This window comes from Myripristis murdjan, chromosome 4, assembly GCF_902150065.1.
Source record: "Myripristis murdjan chromosome 4, fMyrMur1.1, whole genome shotgun sequence".
In the NCBI taxonomy this organism is placed as follows: domain Eukaryota; kingdom Metazoa; phylum Chordata; class Actinopteri; order Holocentriformes; family Holocentridae; genus Myripristis; species Myripristis murdjan.
In genome coordinates this window covers 19367329-19391919 of record NC_043983.1, presented here as the reverse complement: position 1 = coordinate 19391919, position 24591 = coordinate 19367329, and the positions used below count along the sequence as shown (strand labels likewise).

Sequence of the window (24591 nt, the reverse complement as noted above, 5' to 3'; positions counted from 1 at the left end):
CTTATATTTCTACATTCATAAGTCATGAATGATTACAGAGCCAGACGCTCCAAACTGACTGTTGAGGTTCATGTCTTTTGTGTTTTTAAGCTCCTGAATCTCTGTGATGCATGGATATGTCTCCTTAAATATCATCTCACTTACAAATTGCTACGGTGGTAAGGGCTTATATTTGGGCAAACCTGCCTTTGGAGAGTTATTAACTTTTACTCTTTACTCTTCATCTAATACTCAAGTAACTTGTCACTGACAAGAGAGCAGATTAATTCAGTCATTATGTGTTGCTGAAAGTGGAGAGTTGTTAATGGATATGCAACATTTTCTAGAGCTCTGCAAAAATTTGCTTTGGCAGCAGAATGGAGTGACAGTGCTTTATTGTGAAACTGATTGTTGGCTTATGTGTATTTTATATGCGCTAGGTGGTAGCCTGGAGGGAATCATGCATGTGTTCATGTATATCTCTCTGTGTAACTACTGGGCCTATCAGCGTAATATTTTTTTGTGCACAGTTCTAACTGTATGATCATGCACCTTTTGTGATTGCAGTTATTCAAAACCTTTGAAAAAACTGTTTTATACTGCAGTTGAGTGCTAACTATTCAGCTGTTTTTTTGACAAGCACTGGAGAAGAGGAGATGCGCAGGGAGTGTCTCTGTATTTTCCCTTCTCCCAGAAGGCAAAAAAAAGGGTTGTTTTTTGCCCAAGTCAAAGCACCGGAGAAGGAGAGATATACCGGATGGAGATCTGCACTCTACTGAGTGCACTCTTCTAGTTAAATATGTATTCTGCTTCAATTCACACTAGGCCGTTGTTTGGGTTTTATTCATAACTCATAGTGTTGTACACTCATAAGTATCACAGTCTTTGGTGAATGGAGGCTCCAGTGGCTGTCTGTGGCCTGTCTTGCTCCAAGGCCACTGTTGTAACTCTCAGCCTGAATGCAGCTGGATAAATTATGCCTGTGAAATCGAGCAGCCGTCAGTCAGCACTATGTGCAGTCATTCAGGGGAGCACGGGGAAACGTGGTTTTCTAGACAAATGGTTTTCTGCACTGGTCTAATGGTGATGAAGGCTAGAGGGACAGAGACTCTCTTCACCCTCTGTTCTCATCCATGTCCCCCCATTTTAAGTGTATAGACGGCATGTTGGGCAGACAGATGCTGGACAGATAGCATCTGCCCATTTATTAGTCTGTCCATATGTTTTTAAGGCTTAAAATGTCAATCTCCACCTCGTATTTTTGTAACAGCCTGTGCCCCGAATGATAATGGCTGCCTGTGAAGAATCAGATGGTCATTTCTCTCTAAAACAAAGCCATTTATATACACCACTTAACCCTAGACTCAGAAAACAAGCCTCTTCATTACCTTCTCACAGCCAGCTCCTTGTTTTTTTTTTTTTTTTTTTTTGTTCCAGATAGTGGATTAATGATTTTGTTATGGGTGCCACAGCCTGTGCTTTGTAGCCATAGATCAAAGCCAGCGCTCGGTCTCACTCTCCATTATGTGTGTCCTCTACTGTGTATTGGTTTGTATGTGCATGTGTGTGCACGTGTGTATTTTGCTATGCTGTCCCCCATGTCTTAATGTCACTTCTTTGTGGCTGGCTCAGTGACAGGTAAAGCTGTAAATTATTTCGCAGGCTTTTTTTCTAGTTCAACTTCTCAGACCTTTGAGTATTAATTAAAATTCTGCATGCATCACCTCATTTATAATGTTTGTGCTGCTGTGTAGAGCTGCCCAGGACGGATGGAACAATAAGCGAGGGTACAGGGGATATTTTTCTCATTTAAGAACAGATGATTGTGTATATATAAAGCTACAATTCACGCAGGTACATGTGATAGCATATTACAGTTTTCATCTGCAGCAGCTTCTGGTTATTTAGATCTGAAAAGATTCAGTTTGACCGTATAAAGGAAGAACAGCAGTATATCTGGAGACCAAGGGCCATTAGAAAGATGAAACCGAGCATGGAAGTGGCTCAGAAGGATGTGAGTGAGCCGAGCCAGATTTGCTGCCTCTAAAGCAGCAGACTCCCATCAAGCAGCCACCCAGCCGAGAGAGACAGAGGCAGGCGTCCTTACTGCCTGGCAGCACATGCTAAAGGGCTCAGAGGCCTCAAGAGGCAGAGAGCTTTTGTCAGCTACGGTGGAGCTGTCAGTCAGGCCTGGCCACCAGGCTGTGACTGCATCACGTCACAGCTCTGGAGATGTCTGTCTGCTCTTCCCAAATATTCTGCCACTTGTATACCTGTTAATCAGCTGACTTTTGTTATTATACTGAATTAAACAATTGTTCACCAGTAAAGGTATACTTAAAATTTCAGTGTGTAGTATTTCTGACCACATTTTAATAAGCTAGATGAAGCATAGATATGGTTTTTATTTAAGTTAATTTAATTTCATTCCTTTATTACCTTTTTTTAATTAATGTTCTCTGACTCACACTTAAATGCTTCTGTTCTTTGCCACAGCAATGACCCAATTTCCTGTCATAGATCAATATCCAATATTGTTAGTGTTGTAGTGCAGTAAAAATTTACCCATAATGCTGTGCGACATGAGAAGTGTGAGCTAAATTGACCAAAAATAGATGCATATTAGCGCTGCTCATCAGCATTGTTCACATTTAGTGTGCTGAGAGTGCTATATTTGCTACTATCAAATTCAGCTTGCTGTAAGGCTTCTGTCTGATAGATACTGACCCTTTTATGCTCCATGACCTCCACACAGGTGCATCATGAGTTGCACATCTCTAACTCTCCAGTGGATGCTGTTTTGCTGACTGGAAGAGACTCCCGTTGGATTAGGGGTTGTTTTGGAATTACCAAAGATGTCATCTGTAGGAGTTTCATTGATTTTGACTCCTGCCGTCACCAAAAAGTCACAAATATCCTTTCCCCTGACCTTTTTCTGAAAACCCTAGTCTATCAAGTCAGTATTGTGCCTCCTGCTGAAACACTGTCATCCTACAGCCAGCTCTGTGAATTGATTGAATGAATTGTATTTTGAGCAATGCTGGGCTGTGAACATTTCCAAAACCTTTTTTTCTCCACATACCAAAAAAAAAAAAAAAATCAATATACCCTACTTTGATATCATTTATATTTTTTTGGCCAGATAACGTATGAATTTTATCTGTGGTTTTCCTGATGATGCGTCTCATCTGTCAGCCCAGTAGTTTTACTTTTGACACCAGATGAAGTTAAGTTACTAGACAGATGTTGTGTCCCCTCATGTGGTTAGACCCATATAAAACGAAAGACCCATATGTTGAAAACAGTATGTGTGCTGTTTGTCAATTTTACAATCAATGTTGGATTCTCGCAATACGAGTTGAGCACTGCCTTTAGAGTTTGCACTAGGGCACTGTATCACTCTAAATCAGATGTCCATGCTCCTGCTAGTATGATGTCCACGCCTGGCCTTTTTTTTGCCAACCACCATCCCGCCTCTGTTATCGGTTGCCATGGCAAATCACAGCTGTGGTCTGGTCACAGCCTCGAACCATGACTCTGCCAGCACACTACAAACTACCTTCCCCAACCCCCGGCAACAGAAACCTCCACACCCACACAGCAGTCGTCAAGGGCAGAACTGGGTCAAATAGTAGTGTATGCAAATAAGTGTAAGCATTTGCTTTAACCTACTTGGAGGTGTTTACAGCATCAAAACAAGTCATAATATCCCAAAGTAGAATTCTTGGTTTTATGATGAAGAGATGTCAGAGGATATCAAATAATGAGATGTGATGTGTAATAATCTAGTCTCCTTTTGTGGATTTGTTTATGGCTGGAAAATCTGGGTGGGGATGGGTTGGTGAGTGAAAGGGAAAAGTGAAAATCTTGTGAAAACGTTTGTTAATTATATATGTTGTTGATTTTTTTTCTAATCTGCATTAAAAATCAAGTCTACTTGGCTTTCATTTTTATTTTCTGTTAATGTCTAAACATTCTCATTGTACTTGTATATACAGGAAGGAATGATGTTTGTAACATTTGAATTCTGGATGATCAGTCATATTGTGAATTTTGATACTCAGTTTTATAGCATTAAATAGTAATTGAAACATCTGGAGAAAAACTGTAATAAAGTAATTAAATCACTTTTCTCCCTTTAAAATAATGTTCTTTTTCCTGAAATCATTGGTAGAGCAGGCCAGGAAGCCATGGTCTGCTTTCTAACGACGTGTGCTAGTTAATTATTGAAGTGGATATTAATAATTTCTCCGGATCTAATCTGTTCATGTATAGCTGTCTGTGTGGGATTCTATATATAAACCGGTGGCCAAAGGGTCCTACAGCACCTCTGCCTTTCAAATAAAATGTTATATATATATGGAGTTATCACAGTTTTCTCAGGTGACCTAAATTTTCACTGGGGTTGCTCTGAATGTGAAAGTGATTTTGTGGGCTACTGTGTAGGGTAATTTACCATAATTACTGTTTTTTAGGCAGATTCTAGCATGCAGCAGTTTATCCAGCCTATCCTGAATTCCACTGACACATGAAGGCATGTAGCAGCTAACAACTTATGAAGCTGATTCTTACAGCATTTTGGGATCTGTTTTGATGTTCCAGACACAACAAGGAATCCTAACCTCTCTTTGCTCTGTGCAGTCTTTTCCCTCCTCTTTGCTGTATCATAAACACAATTATATTTTTTGAGGCTCTCTGTTTGCTAGTTGATGTGACTGAGTGAAAGGGAGACTATAAATGACGTCCTGTTCTTCATGCCAGTCTCTCTAAGCTTGTCCGCTGCAGTGGCTGGCATTGCCAGGGAAACAAGTGCGTGATCAAGCTGCTGATGCCCAGTTCTGTCAAAGTAGGCAGTGGGCACCCTGCTGGTCTGCCGAAGCCAGACACCCACAAACACGCACACTCACTCACTCACTCACTCGCTCACTCACTCACTCACTCACTCACTCACAGATGGACAAAAATATGTCAGCATGTATTTTGGTATGAATAATACTGCTCAAAATGCATCAAAATAAAAAATCAGACTGCAAGTGCTATGAGGACGCCGCCTCCTCTCAGCTGCATTTGGCCTGTTGAGGTCACACAGTCAGTCTCCGCACAGCTGGAGCATTTGCTGAAGTGGGCCTGCCATGCCATCATTGGTCAGTCCTGTATGCCAGCTACTAACTAGCTGTGGACACCTTTGACCACAAACACACACACACACACACACACACACACATCTATATCTATATCTATATCTATATCTATACTTATCTATCTCTTTCTCTCTGTCTGTCTCTCTCTCTCACACAGTTCTATGATGATCAGTTCATTTGCTCTGCTGTCCCTGTTTAATATGAATTCTGTATGTTTTGTACTTTTCAAAGTGTTTTAGTAACTCTTATTCTTATTGGAATGTAAATTGGTGTGTTAATTCAGTCAGACTGTAAAACATTAATAAAACCTATATAACTACTGCTACAAATTTACAACCCAATACAATCCAATGTTTTAAAAAAACTGGAAACACACACACACACACACACACACACACACACACATACACACATATCTTAGAGTTCCTTGTCCTATTTACAAAACTGAAAAGGTCTGGCATCAGGAGCCAGAGCGCCTGATGATATCACAGCACGCAGCGAAGGGGAAAGTCATGGGCTTGGCTGTGGAAAGTAAACATCCTTGAAGAGAACACAGTGCCATCTGCCCTGTTACACACTAAGCGAGTGATTATATTACTATTATGCATGACTACTGTATAATAATACATTAGCCATGTATAATGACAAATATAGAAATTATATTTTTAAATAATACAATTATTCCCTTTCATATCAAAGTGAAATATGTACAAGCAATTAGGTTACAACCAGTAAATGATCTAGATTAAGCACATTTCACAAAGAGCTGGCAATTAACAAACCACTTGATTATCCACAAAAACAAAACAAACAAACAAACAACAAAAAAAAAAAAACACCCAAGAGTTTTAGACTGCATGCTAGCCAAAACATTTATGAAAAAGAGAGAGTAAACACACACATAGATTGCAGGTTCTTTCAAAAAAGCTCTGTCATTTCATAGTTGATCAAAAATTCAGCAGTAGCCAGTTCCCTCTTGAGATCAGCATGATTTTAATTTTTTTTAAATTTTTTGCCTACATTACACCGTTTTTCCACATTAGTCAGAAATTATTACCATTCTTTGCTTCTCATTTTTTCTGATATTTAGTATTTATGTAATTTATTGTTTTCATTGTCAAAGCCGTTATGGATTTGCATTTCATACAGGAAATACTGTATCTGGACACAAGAGTCTTACCTGTGGTATATGATACCAAAGTACTTAATTGTTTCTCATTAGTGATAGACAATCATAGTTACTCTGGAGGAGTCAGTTCAACAGACTTAATGCCTTTTTTAAGCCTAATAGGAAAAAACACATTTGTCTACAGTGCAGCAGCTACAGTGGCACAGAGCACGTTCAAAGAGGCCTAAATGGTTACAAAGTATCTTGTAGCATATTCAATTTTAATTCTGACTTTTTATAACTAACATAATACAAACATGTTGACATAGCTACACCATTGCCTGTTACTTATATGATGACTGTATACGCCTCACTTGCAGTCTTGTTGTTGTTGTGGTGGTGTGTTAAGTGTTATACTAGAGGACTGCAATGGAAATGAGCCTCTGGACCATTTTGTTTTCGTCCTTGGTGATTTTTAATGTCTGTAATGACTGCAGTGCAGTGTTGTGTGTTTTTTTTACTCATCAAATGTATTCATTCACTCATTAATTCATTCACCTGTATGTATTCCATCTCATTTGAATTACGTCATTGCATGCCTCAGTATGAATGACTCCCTTGAGCATAAATGTATTATATCCAGGAGAACAGAATATTACTGCAGCTGTGATATTGATACAACCAGGAATGCATGGGACGCCCTTGGTACCTCCCTTGGTTGTGACATTACACATCCTGCAACTGCATCAGTTTGCGTAATGCTATTTATTATTATTTGCTTTTGCATTTTTTGCTGTTACATTACATCCAGATCAGATGGACACAGAGGGAATATGGATGTGGGAATAAACAGGCAGACACTGAAAAACTTAATTAGTTTTATTCTCAACAGCTGTTGAATTTGCCAAATAGAGGTTTCAGCTGTCAAGTAGTTATGGCTAACATTAAAATGTCAAATTAAAGGTCTTGTCCCATTTGTAACTTAAGGCTTCATCAACACGTAATAGATATAATACCGACGTTATTTTTCTAGAGATGTTGATCTGCTTTCTAGCTCTATTATGTGTTTAAAGTACCTTATTTATCTCCATAATGAATGCTCAGTGTTTGGCTTCTCTCTTTTTTGACTCATGTATGTCCTCTTTCTTTACACTAGGCCACAATTGGAATTGACTTCCTGTCGAAAACCATGTACTTGGAGGATCGAACGGTAAGAACCTTTGAACAGCTGCACAATGTCATGACAAACATGTAAAATGTTTAGAATATAATGTTCTGAAGTGCCTCTCCACTGTCTGCCTCAGCTCCTCATCTCAGATAGAAAATATAAAAAGCAAAATGTAGGATTTGTGGTCCCTGCAATAATGCCTTGCATGCATTCATGTTACACCAGTGCTTTTGATGAACAGCATGCCACCTCTCTAGCTTATGATATGTAAATTTATACAATCAGACCTGTCTACGCTGCATGTGTGTTTATCTTGGGAGATCTTTGATACAGCAGTACGACCTTGGAAGTGTCAGCACAGGGAGTCTTCTTACATTAATATCTGTGTGTTAATCTTGCTGTGTGTGTGTGTGTGTGTTCACTGCTGCTCACGTCCAATTTTGAATGTTGGTGTCTGTGAGTGGATCAAGGTGTGTATGTTATTATATACTGTATGTCTGCTGTATGTTTGCATCTCCGAGGGAGCCAACTTTTTCCAGGCTCTCTTAACAAGCTGAATAATCTCAGCCTGTTCAGCCCTGTCTCTCTGAACCCCAGGTGAGGTTGCAGCTATGGGACACCGCAGGACAGGAGCGCTTCAGGAGCCTCATTCCCAGTTACATACGGGACTCCACTGTGGCCGTGGTGGTCTATGACATTACAAGTAAGTGTCCCAAATGGGATCATAATTTTTAAATACAAATTCATGAAATGGAACTGATCAGAAACTGTGTTATGCACAAAAACAAATAAGTTGATATCATTAGTGCTAAAAGTCATACACACTTCAAAGCAAGAAATAGAAACAAATTAGGTGTGGTAAAGCACCTGCACTATACTTGTGCCTCAGTGTCTCTCAAAACATAGATCGGCTATATCTGCTACATCAGTCCAGCTGCTGTGTCACCTCTTTTTCTGTCATGTCTGCCAATATTCAGCTGTTATCATACTTTAAGCTCCTATTTAGGCCAATTAGCCAACCATGCTGTCTATTTTCCCCATGTTACTATCAATGCAGGTTGCCAAAGGTAATTTACCAGTCACTCTAATGGTCTTCTGCTGCCCCGAATTGTCAAGCAGTGTAACATTAGGAATGCCCAGTGGAACAAAAATCCAACATGAAAATTTAGAAACATCTCTTTCATTTTCCCCATAAAGATCCATTGAGCCAGTCTACCAAGATTTAATGCATTGTCTCCCAAAAATAAACACACAAAAAACTGATGTTCTGATGTTGCACTCTTAATTTGTATTATTTAGACCTTATTACAGCATCCTCTCTATGTATCCAAGTATATGAAGAACTGACTATTTTTGTTGCACTGTGGCTTTTTAAAGACCCCTTTTGAGGCTATTTCAGTTCAGTTTGCTTGGTTGTTGGTAATGACTCTTTTAGGGGCCCCATTTTCAACAAGAATTACATGGTTCGGGTTTTTAGAGAATACAACGCCCAGCTACAGTGAAACAGAATTATACAGGCACAGGCAGCATAATGTAGTATTCAGAGGTCGTCCTTGTTCAACCACAGCACTGCAACCATGTAAATCAGTCCCCTAGGTTTTATGGAGATTGTTCTTCATTTTTCATGACAAAGGGTGACATTATTATTTTCTCAAATCCATCAGTGGCTTAAACATAATAGTTTATAGCAGTCAGAACCAAGGCACTTTAACATCACTGCCCTCTGGAGATGAATTTTACACCAGATTTTATGGAAAAACATGGTTCCCACCCCACAAAACAGTGTTCCCTTTTCACCTTGAAACTGATGTGGGGTCCCTTTAATGCAACTCCCAGCAAGAAGAATACGATACAGCCCTTGGTCTGCATGCCAACAAGCCTGCATGCTCAATGAAAATGACAAGGTCAAATGGATTTGTTAAAAACCTTGCAATTTTACAGAGCTTGGACTGTCATAAAATATGATTTCATTGTTTACTGCAATGCTGCATGTTTCTTAAAAAAGCTGTCCTCTTGAGATCATCATTTAAGTATTTTAGATGCATGTGATGTGTCCGATGTACCGATGTAACATGTAGGATTCAGTCTAAACATATCATCTTCAAATTAAATGTGGTAATGACCGTTAGAGCCGTGTTCTACAGCCTCTCTTACTCACTTCATATCAATATATTTCACAGTGTCCCCTGCCAGCTGCCTTTGGTGCATAATAAATGAAAACACAAAGCATATCATCATTCATTCATTCATTAGGTCTCCTGGTCGACATCACGAGTGGCGTCATGCGTAGAGCCCATCAGGTTCACCAGGCCTCTCCATTTGGGTCGATCCAGGGCAATAGGCACAGCTTCAGTCAGTGGTAGGCCCAGTTGTTGTAGGTCCCTGGAAAGTCCATCCATCTCGTGCGGGGTTTACCACGAGGACGCCACCATCCAGCTGTTTTTGGATTGAAATGGAGGATTGCATATGTGGGGTGCTCGGGGGGGAGTCTTTTGATGTGGCCGAACCAGCGCATCTGGCGCTGTGCCGCCAGACAGGATGCTGGAGGTTGTTGTGTTTGTTCCCGGAGTATTGTGTTGGAGACTCAGTGATGCCATTTTATACCCTCAATTGTGCGTAATGATCTGGAATCAAAGCCATTGATTCTGGCAGCCAGGGTTTTGTTGAGTGGCCAGGTTTCTGCTCCATACAGTGGGACGCTGTTGATGGAGAACCAGGTGGAATCCTTGGAGTTTATGCGTACGCAGCTTTCAGCATTGCTGTACATTCTTTGAAAGAGGGTGGTGATCTTTCTAGGGGCTCCAAGGAGTAAGGATCTTCCAGGGGGAGGCGTGGTCCACCGTATCAAAGGCGGCCTTAAGATCCAAAAATGCGATGTAAAGGTGTCTCTATTGACGGTATTCCTGTGCCTTCTCAATGATGAGACAAAGGGCAGAGATCTGGTCTATGGTGGAGCAGTTCGGCATGAAGCCCGCCTGTTTGGGTCGTCTTTTGCTTCTGATGGCTGGGAGGGCCCGGGAGAGGAGGATACGGGAGAGGAGGATATGGGTGAAGATCTTTCCTGGGATGGAAAGGAGTGTTATGCTTCTGTAGTTATTGCAGACAAATTTATCTCCCTTGTGCTTCCAGAAGGGCAGGATCACGCCTCAGGTCCAGTCCTCTGGGGGGGCACTCGGTTATCCAAATCTTGTTGATGATGTGGACGAGCCATTCGATGGTGTGGTCACTGCCCATTTTCAGCATTTCTGCTGTTATGTTGCAGATACCAGAGGCCTTGCCATTTTGTAGTTTTGACAGAGCCTGTACGACCTCTTCTTTGGTGACGGGGTCGACATTGCAGTTGGGGTTTGCACTGGTGTTGTCAGCTGAAAGGGTGAGGGTGGGGTCGGTTTGAGGCAGGGGGTGGTGCAGAAGGTCACTGAAGTGCTCCTTCCACCGGTTGAGACAGTCTTCCTCGGTGTTGAGAATGCTGCCATGTGTGTCTTTCACCAGGTATGTCTTCTGGTGACAGCCTGTTTTAACTTGTGTTGAGTATGGTAGACATGGGTGTGGTTGTTGCTGTTAGCAGCAGCCTCTGCCAGAATCTCTCTCTGTCTTCCTGTATAGCGGTGTTGTGGATACGATTCAAGCGGCGATATTCCATTAAATCGCCCCTAAGACGTGCAGCTCTTCTGCAGTTGATGATTTCCAGCATGCTGGGGGATATCCAAGGGCACCTAGGTGTAGGCCAGGGGCAACTGATGGAGTCAGCAGCTGCCTGGTTTACTGTTGAAACAAAGATGTTCCAATTGGAGAGTTCTTCTTGCGCCAGGGCACTATATCTGTTGGAGATGGAGCATGCATACGCCGTGGTGATGGCAGGCGCCTGGAGATGGAAGGCTCTCAGCTGGGGTTGAGCCCGGTTAGGAGGAGTGGCCTTGAGTTTTAATCTCAGCTAGGCGACCAGTAAGCGGTGGTCCGTGTTGCCCAGTTGGGCTCCGCAATACACACGGCAGTTGGTAACACTGGATTTCCAGCGGCTGGAGATGATGATGTGGTCAAGGGCTTTCCGGGTTCTGCCATCGGGGCTGTACCACGTCCATTTGTATATATTCTTCCTGGGGAACCATGTGTCCATAATGGATAGGCCTCCTGCTGAACAGAGGTGCAGGAGACGGTCTCTGTTGTTGTTGGTGATAGGATCTGGGGATTCTGGACCGATGATTTTGCTTGTCTGGGAGCAACGAGAATCAGATGAAGTGGTGGCATTGAAATTGGCTAGCACAATGGTGATGTCATGAGGGGGTACCTGCTGGATGACGAGGTGAAGCTGATCGTAGAACGCATTCTTTCCTTGATCGTCAGTAACCTCTGTTGGTGCGTAGGCCACGATAACTGTTAGGTTGCCATGGTGGTGGTGGAAGCGGGCAGTCAGTAGTCTTTCGCTGATGGGGGTCCATCCAATGAGGCATTTCCGAGCAAGGACAACGTCATACAGCCCACTGTCGTCACTTGGGCCACTCCAGATGTAGCTATGGTCACATTCTGTTTTCTCACCGCTGTCGTACCAGCGGGATTCGCAGAGTCCCGCGATGGAGATGTTATACCGAGACAGTTCATGGGACAGAAGGGTGGTATGTCCTGTACGTCTTAGTGTTGGCACGTTCCATGTAGCAACATGAGTGGGCTGTCAGAGGTTGAGGGAACGTTGATCGGGGGCGGGCATGGGTCAAGTCCAAGGGTCAGTCCAGCTGTTTCTGACTGGGTTCGTAACAAAAAAGATTCTCCGGAGGGGGGTGTTGGCCCCCTGCCAGATAGTCAGCTGGGGGGACTGCCCCCTTTGGGCCTGCTTACCTGCCCCGAACCATTCTTAGTCTGGCCCCTCACCTGAGACCAATTTGCCATGGGGGATCCTACCAGGAGCACAAGGCTCCAGACAACACAGCTCTCAGGATCATGGGAACGTGCAAACCCCCCCACCACGATAAGGTGATGGTTCCCGGAGAAACCATATCACTGTTTGTCAATTCAAATGAAAGGTTATTGTTTTTCTAAATTCCGAAAAGCAGGGAGCAGTGTCAACTCAATGAATGTCAAAGCAATCACACAAATTGCGTCTTTGATTTAATTCAGCCGTGTTTCTGCTCTTCCTCAACAGATGTTAATTCATTCCAGCAGACATCAAAGTGGATTGATGATGTGAGAACGGAGAGAGGAAGTGATGTCATCATTATGCTTGTGGGCAATAAAACAGACTTGGCAGATAAGAGGTATGTTGATACTGCTTTATAGCTCTGAACCCCTGTACAGGTTATCTTTTAATAAATGCTTCTTTTTCCATGTCCTGTTTGTATGATATGAGGGACATAATGTTGTCATGGTGATGTGTGTGTGTGTGTGTGTGTGTGTGTGTCTGTCTGTCTGTCTGTCTGTCTGTGTTTAAACACATTCTTGTGAACACAATAACTGACGAACAATACATGATAGAAAAGTTTACACCATAAATTCCCAATATTGAGGAGAAGATCTGATTATGAAGCACCTTGCTGTGCAAAGCTGCATCTTGATGAGGAAAAACACCTTCTGTTTACACTACTGTTACTCATTAATACCTTAAGATGTGGACTTTACATTGATAGTTGCCATGGTTTATGTGATGACAAATGCGTTGACATACACAGGAATATTTGCTAATTAATGCATTGCAGTCAGGACACTGTCATCAAGGTACAAAGCAGTTATTTTAATTTAATGGTGTAGCTTTGCTCATGTGATGCTCAAGAGCAAATCTGCAGAATCAGGACACAGACTTGACTCAGCTTACAAACCCCATGGCACAGCCTAAGTGATACATATTATTAAATGCACAAGACAAAAGACAACAAACCATGCAGGGCTTTACTTTCGTGGCGAAGCGCTAGGCATTAAAACCCAGCCATATCTTCTCTGGGGTGTGGCTAACTTATTTTTGCAAATTTCGATCCTGGTGTTATATTGGAAATATCTTGGCATTATCTGGGGAGAGGGGGTTGGTGCAGGAGTCAACACCACTAGTAGGAGGATTACATTGTTAACAGGTGGAGTTTGGGTTTGGAGTTTGAGTTTGGAGTTTCAGTCATTAAATCAGCTTCTCTCATCCCTTTTAAAACCAGGGCACTCACTGCTACATGACACACAAGAGACAGGAGGTTCGACTGTTTACTGACTTGAATTTTTATGAGTCACTCGTGAAAGAGAGTTGGGTTTCTGAGTTACTTGAGTCACTGGGCTCTATTTTCCCGGCGCAGCGCAGGGTGGCGCAGTGAGGCGCACCCCGCGCAAAGCTATTTTCGACCAGCGCAACCCATGGGGCGCACAGTTTCTTATTTTCCCAGACCGAGGTTCGCCGAGATGGGAGTGGCGGCGCAGCAGGGGGAGGTACCGACAGATTCAGCTAGGCGCAGTGACATTTTCGTGCCAAAAGGCTTCGCCGAGGTGCGCCAAAAGCTCGCCTCCTGAAACCACGTCTACTTTCGGCGCAAGGCGCAGCGGGACCGGCGCAGTGGAATTTTGGCTGGCAGGCGGGCAGTGCGCACACGTCACCACAACCTCACAGATTGTCAGGCACAGTAACAATGCAATAAATACCCACAAAAAACACAATTCAATGCTATAATCTCAATCAGCACATAAATGTATCCCCATATCGACTGTCCCGACACAACTGATGTCAGATCAAAGGAGATTGGCACCGTTTGGCATGCGCAATGGAAACCCAACCTGATCACCTGTCAGTCAAACAATGTGTCCAGTACGGTGATGTCTTTTTTCCAGTCATGGTGTCTGGCGCTGCTCGTGTTAACTACAAAGTTCTTCTTCCATATATATAAATATTCCACACTGGGTTTCCGTTATCCGGTGATCACCGGACTTTGACTGGTGGCCTAAAATCAGCCAAAGTCCGGTAATTTTTAAATGCCCGGTGAAAATATTCCCTCTAAGCACAATTTGAATTTTATTAAAACAGTCAATTTTCACGTAATTTTATTTATTTATTTATTTATTTAAAAAAAAAAAATAGCCTGCGTGATCCCTGTCTCCAGTGTACCAGAGAGAGAGAGAGAGAGAGAGGTTTTTCTCTGCAGAAAAGCGCAGCGAAGTCGCCTGGGGGAGAACAAGGTCACAAGACTGATGCGCATTGCAAGTTGCGGAGAGACACTTGAGACTTTCGATTTTAATTCAGCTGCTGAATTTAGTTTTTATTGCATCTATTTGATTTCAAGTTGGCAGCACGCAGCGTTATTAAAATGGTATGAGCCCGTTTTTTTGTTTGCAAATTGTAGTTGCATTTGTTTGCAATTGTATGCAATGTTCATGTTAAAAGAGCACAGGCTTGTGCAATATTAATTAATTAATTAATTAATTAATTTTAGACGTTACGCACGTGAGTCAATTGACGGCACTCATTTTATTTGATATAGCCTACTTTTCAATAAAAAAATTACGCTATAAATGGACATGCCTTGATATCATTCTTATGTAGCCTGCTTATAATTTTAAGCTCAATAAATTCAGATAATATTTGACCGGAATTTCAAACATTTGTCCGGTAAATTGAAAACCTGCCGGTCACATTGTCCGGTGCCAATTTTTTTTCTAGGGGAAACCCTGATTCCACACATATAGAAAATGTAAAATGCATTGGTTCCTTGCCAGACTCTGGGCGTTTAGAACAGCAAATGTAAAAGCTTTCATGAACCGGATTTTGTTTTAATCTCTAGTATGTCCTTGCATGAGTAAGTGACGGGAGTCAAAAGTTGCAAAACAAACATGTATTTATATGAATACGGAGAGGATTATCATTTGAGGTAAAAACATTCATCAGTTAAATTTATATTTGCTTGTAAAAATCAATAACTTGAACAGACGGTGACAGAGCTGGAAAAAAGAGATGCGAGGCAGGTAGGTAATGGAAAGACAGGGGACTCAGGAAGACGAATGTAAGGATAGATGCATGGATGGATGGATGGATAGACAGATGGATGGCAGGTAGCTCCAGCTACATTCCAGCAGCCAAGACTGGTCTCTTTGTCCTTTGTGTGTGTTGCAGCTGCTCTCTTCCTCCATGTCAATTGTGTGAACGTTCATTACGCCTTCGCGCAGCGCATTTTAAAGGCGAAGACAGGGGCTCATTTGATTGGTTTAAAGTGAATCGGCTGTGTCAAACCCACACCACGCCTTCTCTCCTCCCTTGCGCCGGTAGGAGGAACGGCGCAGTAGTTGCGCCAAGGCGCACGGCGTGCCAAAATAGCAAAATCCACTTGGCCACACCCAGTTGGCGCAGCGCAGCTCGCCTGGTCTGCGAAAATAGAGCCCACTGAGTCACACAGAGGCCCCACTCCCGCACGGGCCAAGCTTGCTAGTTCTGCTTTAGCCCCTCTCCACTAACTTGAATGTGATAAAATAATTTAATCATGCAGCTCTTATAGACTTTACTGGCTAGGAGAGCAAGTTACTGAGTGAATGAATGAGTGAGTGAGTGAGTGAGTGAGTGAGTGAGTGAGTGAGTGAGTGAGTGAATCATGCAGTTCATTCAATTTGTGCAGTTTGTTGTTTTTACTCACAGGGCTAGGTTAATACATTAATTAACTTGATGATTCATACTTTTCCACTAATACAGTAAGACCAGTGACCCATTGTCTTGCTGCTTTTTCTCAGTTTGCACCAGCTATGTTTTATTTAAAGGGCTATTTAGGTAGTCAACAAAGAAACATAAAGTACCTGACACATAAACTTTAGTAACAATTTTAGCTATAATATTTTGTGGAGGTTTAAACTGCTTGGGTCAAATTGACCCCAAACATAAAAGATGTTCGTATATTTGAACATAACAGGAGGGTTCAGAACTCTTACCTTGAAATGCCTCCGGTGACTAAGTGCCTGGTCATGCCCAAGCAAGTTTTAACCATGTGCAAAAGGTTTTTTTTTATTCTCTTATATATCTGTGTGTGTGTGTGTGTGTGTGTGTGTGTGTGTGTGTGTGTGTGTGTGTGTGTGTGTGTGTGTGTGTGTGTGCGTGCGTGTGTGTGTGTGTGCGTGTGCGGATGTGTGTTTGCATACGTGTATATACATCAGATGAAGGAAGAGGTGGAGTTAAGTTGGAAAATGAAAAGAAAATGGACAAATTGAACTGAGACGAGGATGTTCAGAGAAACAGGGTAACAAGGAGGCACACAGCATAAAACTGGAAATAAAGCAGAAAAACTTGCTGACCCAGTGCCAAATATATCAATGATGCATATATACAAAATATATGCTGACACTTTTATTCAAATTGTTGAGATACAATTGATGATTTAATGACAAAAACTGAACATAAGAATAATGACCATGTTGCTTTGTAGACCTGTGTCATTATGTAATCCACCACCAAGATGTTATTGACGACTGAGGACCTGGTGGTCCTGCATACCAACTGTTGCTTTTTTGTTGAAATGTCACATTCCTCAAGTCCTCAGGAAGCGTATGAAATATCTCTGAATTACCACAATGAATTAAGCCCTGGCATTTGTGACTGTGTGTAATGATGCACAATAAATGCTTTGGCACTTTGGAAAGAAAACTGCAAATATTTTCTGGAAATTTGGAGATCCTGCCATTTTGCTGTCCCTTTATGAGCATACTTTGTGATTTTCCTTTTATGCTGTGTTTACTTACTTTCCTTCAGTGGTCATGCAAATATTTATATATCTCACTGACTTTTTAAAAATTCAAAATCAACTTGACAGTTATACTTGTTATTTATATGGAAACAATATTGTGGATATATGTAGTAAGTTTTAATTATTAAAAAACAGACAGACATGCATGTCTCCACCTTTGTGCATACACATTTCAGTTGTTGTTTTCCATCTGGCACCTGGACCTCTTTTTTCTGAAAACGTTTCTTACACATTAATTAAATGTTGCCATGTAACTATAAGAGCCTGTCATGACTCTAAGTTGTAAACATCAAGATCCTGTTTTTTCTGCCAGACTAGAGTTGTAATTTAAAATGTAACATGTAGTTAAACTATTGGTCAGTAGAAATGTACCTTTGCTCATCTGCTGATGTAGCCCATTTCTAAGCCCAAGTTAGGGGGCCAATGGGTAATTGATATGTTAATCTACTTGTCTTAATTATTGATGGTCTTATGTTGTAAGGAATGACAGTCCTCTCCTCTGCTCCTTGCTTAAGTTGTTGTTGTGTTCTGGTCCCTGGGCCAGTTCCATACTGCTGATGTTTCTTAATGAAGCCAGTTCTCTGCAAAAACAGCTGACCATCTACTCTCTAAGACTGACCTCAGTGTGATTTTTACTCATGACTGACACACAGCTGACCATGAGAGACTACAAGGGCTGTGGTGTTCAACTATATCAGTGTAGGATTGTTCTTTGCTTTCTTTACCTCTCCAGTATGCAGCCACATCAAATGTCAGGTTTGAACAAGTATTCAGGATAACAAATACAAGTAACTGCGCATAAATTCCTCACACAAGCTCCATTGTTATTGTCAACATTATTTGCTTGTACAATAGCAATAACATTTACAGCGTTGTTAACATGGCGGTGTTGAGGATATACACTGTGCTGCAGAACAAATTCCCATTTGCATGCTTGCATCTTAGGCCCAAAAGGTAATTGATTGCAAGGGAGGCAAGAAAAGTGCTGGTGATGGCAGTTTCCTGAATGTGTCTGAATGGATCAGTCGATAGTGTTTCATGGCTGCCATAACAGCAGATGAAGCTCTGGTTTTGTGCTGCAGAGAGCCTCATAGGTAAAACACTGATAAGACTACAAAATGACACAGTGCATAGCCAAGCAAGTATATGCTTGTACATTTTTATTACATGCTAATAATAAATTGTGCCATCTGTTTTTCTGTGATACATTGAACAATATTTGAAAGATGCTACAGTGTAAGGTAGACTGAATAAAATACCTTTGGTTAGTTGGCCATAGCCTGTTTTGTTTTGCCTAATCACATTTCGCCATCTTAGCCCTTATATAAAAGCACCGAATTAGGTTGGGTGTCAAGTGAAACTCTTCTGAAAATGTGGCATTTAAGGGGGAAAAAGTCTGCTGAAAACTGAAGTATGTCTTTTCCTATAATTTCTGGGCATTTTATCTTTAATACAATTCACTTGGGTTTTTAATATTGCCTGGAAGTTAAAACCCAACTAAATGTTCCTTTATAAAGAAGTAAAGGCTCATTTTGAATGCATTAATACATCAACAGCCTTTCAGCACTATCCTTATTGTAATTTACCTCTTAGTAGAGGTAAATCAACCTTTTGTGTATATGAGCCTTACAGTTAAGGTTTTTTCTCAGATCACTGCAGAAAAATCGAAAACAGCCTTTGTCTGCTGCTCAGATTACCCTACAGCATTTCTCTGCTGTAGTCCCTGTCATCATTAGTCGTACCTCACACTGGCGAGGCATCATTTTAATAATTCTGAATCATAAAGACAATTCTCCACCACTCCTTTTTGCAATTTATTAAAAGAAAAGGTAAATCATAGTGACACTCCCCACCCAGTGTGGTTGAGGATGTCGGTGAGCAGCCATTACAGTTATACAAACACAACTTGGTGAGAATAATTTTTGTGAGTGTGAAGTCTGCTGTTGTCCTGCTGATGCTTCAGGAGGGAGATTCAGAAGTTAAATTGAAAGCATTTGGATGTATTCTGTGATAGCAGAAAGCTGCATAAATGAAAAAGATCCAACTCTATGTTCAAGTGTGTGACACAAAATGCAGATGATATATAATGTGTTCTGTGATGAGATGACTCGGCACAGGATCTGACATTAATGTCCGTTATCTCACAGAGAAGGTGAGGTTGTCGGCAGGGCCATTTTAAACTGGCCATGGGCCCCTGGGCTACACTGTCCTGTAGGCTCTCAAAACCAACCAGTGTAATCACTCACATACTCACAGACACACACACCAGACTGGAACTGAATAGAGCAATAAAGAAATATTACCATCTGCAAGTATTAACACTTTAACTAAAGTAATTTTAATAGACCAAAGCAATTAAAGCACTTCAAAATCCCAATAAACTTATTTCAACAGCACACTTTGACACAACACACAAGGAAGCAACTGGTAAGTCACACAAGGAAGCAACTGGTAAGTCCATGTCAACTAGGATCAATCTCACTAATGACCTCAAGAATACCCGTATCATTTCTGTTATCAGCCCCTCCAAATATCTCACTGTGTCCTCTAATAGCTAGTCCACGTTCTGCTAAAAATTTGACAGCTGTGTCCACTCTTAAAAACTTCAGTCAGATATTCATATTGTACATCAAACTGCTTTTTTCAGCTCAGAATCTATTTGTCCTCTGTCTGTGGCATGCCTGATATAAGAAAGCATTGTGTTTCTGTGAGGCTCTGAGCGCTCATTCGAGAGAGGGCGTGTGGTGCAGCTGCTCACCTGTGTTTTATCAGCAGGCAAAACAGAACACGCTTCCTCATGAGGGAGAATACAGACACCATTCTCTGAGAACACGCTCATCATTGCCAATAGGCCATTCCCATTGCCATTGTTAATAGGCCTTTTGAACAATACTTCTTTTGGTGTTTGTTAATGTCTGCTTCTTTAATTTGGCTCCCCTCCAGAGGCATTTTAACCCTGTAAGCCCTCACATTGTCGTCTGTTTTGCCCTGATGCACAGGAGTCGAGCTGTAGGAATCCCCAAGGACGTTACTACAAGCTGGATGAGAGACAGGTGTACTGGGCCTGGTTGATTCCTCCTCCTGCGGCTGTGTTTCTTGTGTGCCCTCAGTTTCCATGATTTGGCTTGTGGAAGCCACTGGGCCTGAAGCCAGGCTGTTGGGGCTAATGGGGCTAATGTTGCTAAAGCTAGTGGTGGCGGCTGTAGCATCACTTTTTGTAGCAGGTAGCTGCTGGCTCTGCCTGATGTCTGCAGGTTTAAAATATCCACTGAGCTTTGGGATCTCTTGTCCCGGTCACGATTCTCTCTCTGTTTATGCAAGTTTCACCTTTGTACCCCACCCACTCCACTCATACTTTCATGTCACTGACATATTCCTCTCACTTAAGCTCCAAATACTCATAACAAATCAAAGGAATATACACTAATATACACTATCTTCCTTCAGCAACACCGACACCTTTTACCCTCCCATTGGCATGTTTTTGAGTGAACAAAGATTCATGTGTTGTATTGCTTTTCAATGGTGCCACATGATTACTGGATGCTTGGGAGGAGCACTTCTTTGAAAGCCGGGTTCTGTGTATCTGATTGTTTGAGCATTTTTGTGTGTAACGCTTTTTGCAGTATGCAGTGCTTAGGGGAATTACAATATTCATTGTTCAGGAGGCACAGAGCCTTAAGAGCCCTGCATTTGGAAATGCATTGTGTGCTTGTACACAAACAGCAACCGGCTTGAGGTTGGTGAGCTGTATAAACCACACACCAGGTAGTTTCTTAGTGATTTTCAAACTGTAGTGTCCAAGCATTTTGTTCAGCGCTTCTCTTGTGACAACACTGGGCTACCGCAGCACGTTGGTATTAACAGGCTCAGTTTTCAAATTCAGTGATGCATGATTTCTCATGGCAGTCATGCATCCCTCTCAACTCAACCCCCCTTCCCCTGACCACTTAGCACTTTTTTTTGTAGTAGTAGTAGTAGTAGTGTGTGTCTCAATTTAAAGAAATAGTTCAACTAAATATTAAAATTTTGGCAGTATCTACTAATGTCAGTTGAAACCCTGTTGCAGTTGGCACAGCTCCATGTTTCTGGACCTAAGCAGGTCGGAAAACGTGGATTATGCCTTGCGTTATTGATTTTATTGTCACTATTTTTTGCCGTTTTTGTAACTTTGACTTGACAGTCTCCATTCACTCCAGTCATTCTGGAGAAAGCTTATATGGAACTACGCCAGCTAACACATTGACATTGACATAACTATATTGACAGACAAGCCTCAACAGTGTTGCAGCTAACACCAGGGTGAATAGTTAATGACAGCATTTTCATTTTTAGGCATCACTTAATTCTCTACACTTGTAAAGAAAAAGAAAAATCTGTTAAAGTAAAATTTTCTTGAGGTTTTAGTTTTATCAGGCCAATAAGATGGAGTCATCATGGATCTGTACAGGCTGCCTCAATTTATACCAACTTACTAATGATTGAGTTCTTCTTTTGATCTTGAATGGTGATGGTATATCTCACTTGCACCTGTTGAAGAAATATAAGTGATGATTTGCACATTAAGTAAGTGCTGAAAGGATAACCTTTGTAAGGACAGAGATGCGCAGAGCCTCCAAACGCCCTGCATGAGTGTTGCTAGGAAGCCACATATTGTCTATCCATTATGCAGTTTTCTTGCCAACTGCTTGTCTGATGATGAATAAGCCTCAGTGTTGTTTAAGTTGGAACTCAAGGCTTGCATCCAGAAATAGCCGCAGCACTGGTGCAATTCTGTCAGTTGGTGTTATTATGTAAATACGTCTACAGTGCAGTGCTTTTGTTCTTGCTGTGGAAACTTCCTTTCATATCTCACAGAACCTGAATTTATCTTTCCTATGTGTTGTTATGCTTAGGTAGGGTTATCTTGTGGGAAGGAGGTCAGTCAAATCAGATGCTGATGTGTTTGATGCCTCAGACAACAGGATAGGTTGATGTTGTGAATATGTTTAAGCAAGCGTTGCAACCACTTAGGAAAGTAAAGAAATGGTGTTTTTGGTTAGTAAATAGCTAAGATTCTCTTTGTGTTAGGAGGAACAAAGGAGCCAGACTGATTACATCATGGTTTTCCCAGAAGACCAATGGCAGTATGATTTAAGCTACTCGTATTAACAGACTTGCTGGTTTTATGAGATGTGCAGTCAGCAGGACTACACTGGTCTTTCTGTTTGTCTTAATAGACACCTGACACAGTCCCTGTTTCTGAGAGCCAAACATTGACTGCAAGATTCATTAAAATGTCATGCAAATTGCCTGTTATTAATTTTTCACAGCACAATGTAATTAATCATTTTCACTCATCAGATAATTAGGTCTGCTGTATCCTTACTAGTCTAGAAGGACAGGAGGTTCTGCAAATACTGTGGTTGGCTGTGATTCCTTGTTGTGTGTTGGCACACAACAAGGTGTCAAGATGACAAAATCAATCTCTATGTTCTAGGCAGACCACAGCGTAATATGATCTTCGATATAATATGACGCAGTTGTTTAATGATGATTCACTCCTCCATTTTTAGGCAAATCACAATCGAGGAGGGTGAGCAGAGGGCTAAGGAGCTGAGCGTCATGTTCATTGAGACCAGTGCCAAGACGGGTTACAATGTCAAACAGGTGAGTGAGTTTTCTCCACATGGAACCGGCATGAGAGAGACGCTGCACTGCTGAGTGACTTACCTGAACTCTCTTCCAAATCACTGGCCATGCCAGTGATTTTGAATGTTTGACCCATTTAATACAATTTCCCCACATTTTACATTGCAACAAACCATTTTCAAAATCATGTGGGAGGGTACTATAATTTCACAACATATAGTCAAAATCCCTTGATTTACAAATATGAATTTTTGGTTGAAATACCCACCTTATGATGTTCTGATTCCACAGCTAATAATGCTGTCGCCAATTCATAAACCACACACTGATAATTTGCTTTTTACAGCAAACATTTCCCTGAGGGCTTTTCCGGTGGAGGAACGGTATCACGCGGCCCAATTTTAAGGCATGACATCACAACAGTGCAACAGCTTTTAGGAAAATTAATGTGGAAGACTTTGTTATGGTGATGAAATACTGGTGTGAAGAAGCCTCTGAAAGTTCATTTTCATACAGCTGGATAAAAGCAAGGAAAAATGACATCACAGTTCTAAAAACAAACAAACAAACAAAAAAAAACAAAAACGCTTGCTTTAGGAAGAGCATGTGTATCTCAGTCTGCGGAGTAAAGATATGGAATGACTTGACTGAGGAGGTTAAACATAGTATTAATATCATACAATTTAAAAAACGTCTCAAATATAATATTCCGGCTATTTTTTTTTTTTTTTTGCACATGATATGATGGCATATAATGTTGCCGCAGTGTGTCTACACACAGTGCACAGAGTGTAGACATACTCTTGTCAAACACAATAACACAAGAACAATACAACATGCTTCAAATTTACTCTGGAGCTTCCCTACAACAAATAATCTGATTGGAACTTGGCAAACCCTGCTGCATAAATTTACATATTAATGAGGAAAACTGATTTCATGAAATTATTGCAACTCTTCAATGTTTTAATGTACAGATTTAATAATAATACTAGAAATGGGTGGTATTGGTAGTAGTATGGATGGTTTTTGTCCTCATGTGGACATTTATTGTAAGGCAAAATTGTAACACAGGGGCAGCAGCAGCAGAGCCATGTCTTTCTTTGTTTGAGTACAAATGTGTTGACAAACAGCCATTTGTTAGTTAATGCAGTTAATTAGGTTAATTAATGACTTCATTAGTTTAAGTTATTATGTTTAATAATAACAGTAATCATAGCGGGACATTAGACAGTTGAAATGCCTCTTGTTTTACATCACTAGGAATATCACACACTCAGAGCTCCACTTGTGGTTTTTATTTGCCAGTGTTTCAGCAGGCAAGCTGTCTTATTCATTGTCCTCTGATTAAAAAGCACAAATGGAGCTTTGAGTATGTGGTATTCGCTCCTATGCAAGTCCATGCCAGCACCAAAACCAGCACCTCACTAAAATTGGTGAGACGTCGAGAAGATTCTGCGGTTGCAGATGCAACGAGTGGCCAGGGTTAACAGAGATAATCTTTTTCTAAATAGATCTTTGTTTTGGGAGGGAAAAAAATTCCCTTTTAACTCAAAAAGTTGTGAGATGGAGGCAAGCTGCACGAAATAACAACCACAACAGTGGAGCAGTATTGTGTCTGTCAATGAATGGTGCTGCTGGCAAGCTGTTATCCTCCAAGCCTGATGCATTGCAAACAGAGGGTCCTATTCTTCACTTTACTTAAGGACTGTGGATACTAAAAGGAAAATGCAAGGATGGGACAGAATGGTGTGAAACATAAAAAACAAAGGTCACAGTCTTTTCCTCAAAAGCTTCAGTGCTCGCGCTGCTTGACCGTGTCCCCGCCACACACTGAGATGTTGTACGTGCCAAAGGACTAATTTCAGGTGTTGGGCATGAAAT

General features: G+C 41.4%; 1 protein-coding gene across 2 annotated transcripts in view; it reads left to right on the top strand.

Annotated features, from left to right (window-relative positions):
* The window catches only part of rab6ba (RAB6B, member RAS oncogene family a), a 63950-nt gene that overhangs the window by 30355 nt on the left and 9004 nt on the right, over positions 1–24591 (top strand). For both annotated transcript variants that reach the window (XM_030050122.1, XM_030050123.1), the window contains exons 3-6: positions 7385–7438; positions 7994–8099; positions 12534–12645; positions 22632–22725. In XM_030050122.1, the coding sequence (XP_029905982.1) occupies positions 7385–7438; positions 7994–8099; positions 12534–12645; positions 22632–22725 (366 nt within the window). The remainder of the gene's footprint in view (positions 1–7384; positions 7439–7993; positions 8100–12533; positions 12646–22631; positions 22726–24591) is intronic.